The 6227-nt window shown below is 36.6% G+C and overlaps 1 protein-coding gene across 1 annotated transcript in view; it reads left to right on the top strand.

Annotated features, from left to right (window-relative positions):
* RAB10 (RAB10, member RAS oncogene family) overlaps positions 1-6227 on the top strand; it is an 89800-nt gene that overhangs the window by 44357 nt on the left and 39216 nt on the right. Inside the window, exon 2 of the mRNA XM_006880616.1 lies at positions 2778-2838. Within this exon, the coding sequence (XP_006880678.1) occupies positions 2778-2838 (61 nt within the window). The remainder of the gene's footprint in view (positions 1-2777; positions 2839-6227) is intronic.

The raw sequence follows: 6227 nt of genomic DNA, 5'->3' as shown, positions 1-6227 counted from the left end.
AAGTTCTTAAACAAGTATTGCCAGAAAAATATGGTTATTCAAAATTTTTTAACATAGAAAATGTTTCATTTTTTCATTGTTGCACATTTCGCCCCCCCCCTTTCCTTTTTCCACAGTCCACCTTGCCGTGCACACCTTGTTCCACATTGTTGTCATACAAATAATGCCTTATCATATATTCCTTTTGGACAGTTCTTCTCATCATCAGATCTAATGTGCTGTTCATTATCTAGCCACTATAAAGTTGACAGTTTCTGACCATTACAATATAACTGGTATCAGAATAACCCTTTGGTCATAAATATAGGAAACAATTGTTTTTAAATGTTGGGAACAACCAGGACAGGACTGTGATCCTAGACAGGAGGAAAATAAATTACATGAACCTGCTGTCTCCTTGAATTCTGAAACAGAATTCCAGTGTAGGGCCCACATGGAGCAGGCAGGCAGTCCTGTTGAGCTGAGAAGATAGAAATCCCAGTACAGGAAAGGAGATTGGAGTATCTGGAATTTTCAAAGTTGTTTACCATAGAAGATGCAGACAAGGAGATTCAGAAATCTGCAGAAGGATACCTTTGCGTCTTGGGTTGGATATTAAGCTGCACGTGTATGGTGAAGTTTTGTGGCTAGAACATAGAGTAACTGAGGGCTACTTAGAAGCGGCTAGGAGTGTTAGGACATGCAGCTAGACTATGTGAGATGTTCTGGCTCTATCCAGCCAAAGCAGAGTTACTTTGTTGGATACAATGGTCATTTTATAGAGTCCCCAGAAAGGACACTCATTAGGAGTAGCATTCAGGGAACTTATTCCTACTTTAAAAAAGAAAACTCCATCAATTTTTTATTCCATCATGGTTTTTTTAGAATATATACTAGTTTATTTACAAAGTCCGTATGCGTTGTTTTTTAAATTATACTAATCTATTTACAAAACTCAAATACACTGTTTTTGATAGAATTTTTTTTAAAAAATGATAGAATTTTTTTTAAAAAAAGAAAAAGATAATGCCAGTATAAAAACAAACCAACCAACCTGAAAAAAACACTGAAAAGATTCAAGCTGTTCTCGAGCAGTTTAACTATTTACCAGTACAATTTTCAGAGATTGACAACAAAATGTGCATATGCAAAATGTTCAACATCCAATTCAAAATTACTGGATATTCAAAGAAAACAGGAAAATGGCTTAAACACGGGCCAAGTATACCTCGGCCCTCAAATTGATATCTTTGCTTTTGAATACGTTAAAGAAGTCTTTGAAGCCATTGCAGTATGCCGTTTTATTTCTCGGCTGTGCTTCTGTGGGCAAGAACCACATAAGATACTCATGACCAAGTGTTAGGTGGAATTCAGGAAAAGAGTAGTGAAAAAGGCTAATTTTTTTTATTACTATTTTAGACTTAGCTATTGGCAGATGTATTGGATAAAATACTTGATTTTTTTTTACTTGAATTAAAATTACATATATTGATCATTTAGCTATAAACTTAAACATTGATTGTCTTGGAGTTTATTATAAATTTTTTTTAACTAATTTACATGTGTTTACATGTCATCAGAAGGTATCCTTTAGAGAATTACTGCTTAAGAGTGGCTGAAAGCTGCATTTGTTTCTTTTGCCACTGGATGGTGCTTCTGCAGCGTCATTAAGGCAAATACATTGCCTGATACTTTATTTTCCTGAGCAGCTGAAAATGGATGAATGAGTTAGTCTGTGATGAAGTGAAATACCCTTGGGTCCAGGTTCCAACAATCCATGAAAAGTGAGAATTTTCCCTAGTGTGGTTTTTTATGTAAGCAGAATCTAAAAAAAGGAATCACTAGTTGGTTCAAACCCTATTATTCTTCTCGTCTGTAGTAATTAAGCAAATGATAGTGTTGCTGGATTGTCTGCTGGCTGAATCTTAAGGGTGGGAGTGTGTGTTTTCCTAGCTTCTTTTAGCAGCTGAGTTATGATTTTTCTTATCCTTAAATTTATCAAATCCTTTACTACTGTATTTATTTTAACAATAAATTTTTCCATGCTTAAGTGTGTGTTTAGAGGTACAGAAAACACATGTTAGAGAGGCAGAGGTACCTGGGGAAAATACTGAACCATAAAAGTTGTGTTTGAATGTGACTGAAGGAGGAGACTGAGGGTAGGTGGATGAGATTTGGGTAAATACATTACGGTGATGCTAAGAAATAAAGATGCTTTATTCATAGAGAGTGATGATTAAATTGAGATATTTAAGTAGTAGAGAAAACATTTTTAAGCATACCGACTCCTATTAACTGATTTTGGGGCTGTGTTTTCATTGATAACAATACAGGATTTTAAGTCTCATAGTGCTGTAACAACCTCCTGTAATATCAAACAACTCCTTCTCCGTGCCAACCTTTAACTCTAATAAATTTACCTTTTTATGATTAAGCAGTGACTCTTTTGTTCTTTAATAACTCTTAAACATTTTTTTTCCAACTAGAAAATGTCTTTATTTTTACAAATCAATCAAATACCTTATTGGTTTGGGGTGGTATTTTTGGTTGGGGTTTTTTTTTTTTTTTTTTTTTTTTACATCTTCTAATATATTTTAAAATCTCTTTTTTTTTTTTTTTTGGTAGCTATTATTTATGCTATCCTGGATCTTACAGATTTAAAATTGGGCACAGTTCTCTGAATTGTTTACTTAGTGATGATCCATAGCCAAACAAACACAATTTTTACTGTAGTTAATTTTAGTATGGCAAATTGTAGAACCACTGTAAAAACTTATCTTTTTTTTTCTGTGTTGTAGGAATAGACTTTAAGATCAAAACAGTTGAATTACAAGGAAAGAAGATCAAACTACAAATATGGTAAGTAATTTACTCATTTTTCTGTATTGATATGTCAGGTTCCTGGGGGTTTGGAAGTGAACTGTTTTCTTGTCACCTATTTAGATTTTTTGAGAAGTGCCTTTTTCTTGCCAGCAATTCTGTGTCATTTTCAGTGAATTAAAAAATAATTAGAATGAACTGTGGAGTCCTTCATATCTGTCTGGGCTTTTTATTATGTGACTTTGGAATTGTTACATATTTTGTGAGTTTCCTTCCCCCCCTTCACATTATGTTTCTTAAATTTAAAATTATCCCCATACATTGCGTCTTACTCAGTGAGTTTCTTATACCTCCATATGTAAAGTGGACATAAGGCTCCTATCGAGGAATAGACAGAGTTCTGGTGGTTTAGATGTAAAGCATTGCACTATTAACCCAAAAGTTTGAATATATCAGTTGCTCTTGTGTGATAAGCTGGGTAGTGTCTCCCTGTAAAGGTTTACAGCCTTGAAAGCAAATGGCAGTCAATTTTTTTATTTTGATCTCAGAATATTGTTATTATTGTTAGGAGCTGTTAACTTGACTACAGTTTTCAGTGATCCTATAAACAACAAATCTGTCCTGCACTGTCACTGATCTGTCATGCTTAAGCCCCTTAACATAGTCACTGTGTCATTTAATCTCATTAAGGGGCTTCCTCTCTTTCTTTGACTACCTTTCCAGCATGTTGTCTCTCTAGGGACTGGTTTTTTCATGAAAATATGCCCAAAGTGAGAGAAAGTCACTGTACTTTCTCTAAGGAGCACTCTGGTTAGACTTCATTTGAGATATAGTTGGAGTTTTTAGCAGTCTGGTCTGTTTATCTAGTACTCTCTGCCAACACCACAATTCACAGACATCAGTTCTTTTTCAGTCGTCTTTTCATCATCCAACTTTCAGCTACACTGAAAGCAATTGAAATTACTATGGCTTGGATCAGGCATATCTTAGTCTTTTAACTGGCTTCCTTGCTCTTTAGAACTTAGGAGAGGTCCTTGACAAGATAATATTGTGAAATGCATGTAAGGTCTTTAAAAAAATAGTAGCAAAATATTTTTTAAACTTTGTTTGTAACTTTCTGTATGCCTGTTGTTTTTATTAGTTTGTATAGTGCATAATCAAGTGCCTTGACAGCACATAACAAACTAGTGCATAATAAATGGAGAAGAGATTAAGATTGTTAACAATTTCAGCTTGCTCTGTTCCACAATCAACACTCTTGGCACCAGCAGTCAGGAAATCAAAAGACCAGTTGCATTAGGAAAATCTGCTGTTACAGACCTCTCCAGAGTGCTGGAGAGCAACGATGTCAGTCTAGAGACTGAGGTATGCCTTATCCAAGCCATGATCTCCGCATTTACTTGCTATGCAGAGTAAGGGCATGATACTAGGAAGGGTTAGAGGGACAGCACAGGAGAGGAAGACTCTCAACGAGATGGATTGATATGTAATTAGGATTATGGTGGTAGGTGTGTAGGAGGCAGTGAGATTGGTGCAAGATAGGGCATAATTAAGCAATACTGTTCACAGGGTTGCTGTGAGGCCCTGTCAACTCCATGGTACATAACAACAGTAATTCTTAAATATCACCTATCTTGTTATCCAACATTTTGTGTTTGTAACAATAGTGAAAAGTCTGTTCTCTTAAAATTTTCTACACTGCCTGCTTGAGGTTATGTGGGTCTTTGACTAGGCCATGATTCGCAGTGGTCAGAATGTAATTTTGACAGGTAAATAATGGTACAGTCATTCTCCATTTTGTGATCCAATGTGGTTATCTTTCATTTGCAGTCTTCACATGATGACCTGATCTTTGGGACCTAACCATGTTGATAAGTGGGTGTATAGGAAATGGTAACATTGCTTCCCCCTACATTGGAGTCGTTTTAATTATTAAGACATTTTAGATAGACTCATTGGTAAGCACTTTAAGATGAAATCTTTTAGTCTAGTTCTTCACATAAAAAGTCTGGTTATACATAACTTTTCATTTGAACTAATCCATTTTCCTGTGAAGATTAAGCATTAATAACTGGTCAACATTTGTAATTGCGTTTTTAAAATGTTTCCATTGGAGTAGATGGTTTAGGTTCTTTGTTTTAGTTGATGTACTAATATTCTAAGGAGAAAGCAACTCTCTAACTCCAGGTTAAGAGATCCATTGTTGTTGTTGTTAGGTGCCATCGAGGTGAGTGTACCTATGACTCATAGCAGCCCTGTGAGCCTCAGACCTGAACCCTATCCTCCTTATCTCAGATAAACTTGAGCCCGGTTACTGTGTCAGTGCAGTCCATTTTTATGAGGGTCTTCCTTTCTTTTGTTGACTCTCTGACCCTCTCCAGGGGCTTTGAATAGCGCCTTTTAACAACATGCCTAATATATGTGAGGTGATGCTTTGCCATCCTTGTCTCCCGCAAGCACTTTGGCTGCACTTTCTCCAAGATAGACCTGTTTGTTCTTCCCTCCTCCCCCCATTTTTAATGAAGTTGTGTTAATAATATTTTACTCCTGCATATTCTCAATTGTTTCTTCCTTGTATTTGCCCTTGTCTTTTCCAACTTGGCAAGATTTGGTTTTATGTTCAAGGATAGATCTTTTTTCTGTCTTTATCCAGTATTAGCTTAGTGATAACCACCTTGGTGGGATGAATGCCCACATGGACCATTGTGCCATTAACTTTTCTCGCTGCACATGTTCAGTGTAGATGACATATTTCTTCCTGTAAACCTAGATTACTTTGCCAATTTACTGACCTTTATAGTGCCCTCATACCACCTGAACTGCATCATCCTTTCTGATGGGCATGGACTGCACGTTGTATTTCTGCCTCAGCTCCTTGGACATTGGAGAAGACATACTCTTCCTTCGAATGTAAGGGGGTGCATGGAAATGCCTTTTATGGTTTTTGCTCCGGTAAAAAGTCACAAAAGGATTGAACTTCATTTTGGCCACTGCCGCTTCGGTGATGGCCACAAGAAGCCCTGTTTGTTCTTTTTGCAGTCCATGGGATATTCAGTACTCCTCCAGAACAAATCAAAGGCATTAGTTCTTCTTTGTCATTGCTGCTCATTGTCCTGATCTCAGGTGCATAGCTGGTGATTTAAAAGACCACTATGGCTTGCATCAGGCTAAACTTGGTCTTTAAACTAATCATTCATTACTCCTTGAGATTTTGGAGAGCTCCTTGCCAGTGGATTTTCCCAGTGCAACAAGTCTTTTGATTTTCAAGAACGGTGTTAACAATGAAAAACCTATTATTTATAACAAGGTGCACTTAAAAGCACAGTTGTTGTTGTTGTTATGTGCCATCAAGTCATTTGCGACTCATAGCGACCCTATGTACAACAGCCCTAAACCCTGCTCTTTCCTGTGCCAGTCGCACTGCCTCT

Source organism: Elephantulus edwardii, unplaced genomic scaffold (genome assembly GCF_000299155.1).
Source record: "Elephantulus edwardii isolate Elephantulus edwardi_28Jun2011 unplaced genomic scaffold, EleEdw1.0 scaffold00009, whole genome shotgun sequence".
Taxonomy (NCBI): Eukaryota; Metazoa; Chordata; class Mammalia; order Macroscelidea; family Macroscelididae; genus Elephantulus; species Elephantulus edwardii.
The sequence above is the reverse complement of the archived record's forward strand: the minus strand, read 5'-3'. Positions and strand labels throughout refer to the sequence as shown.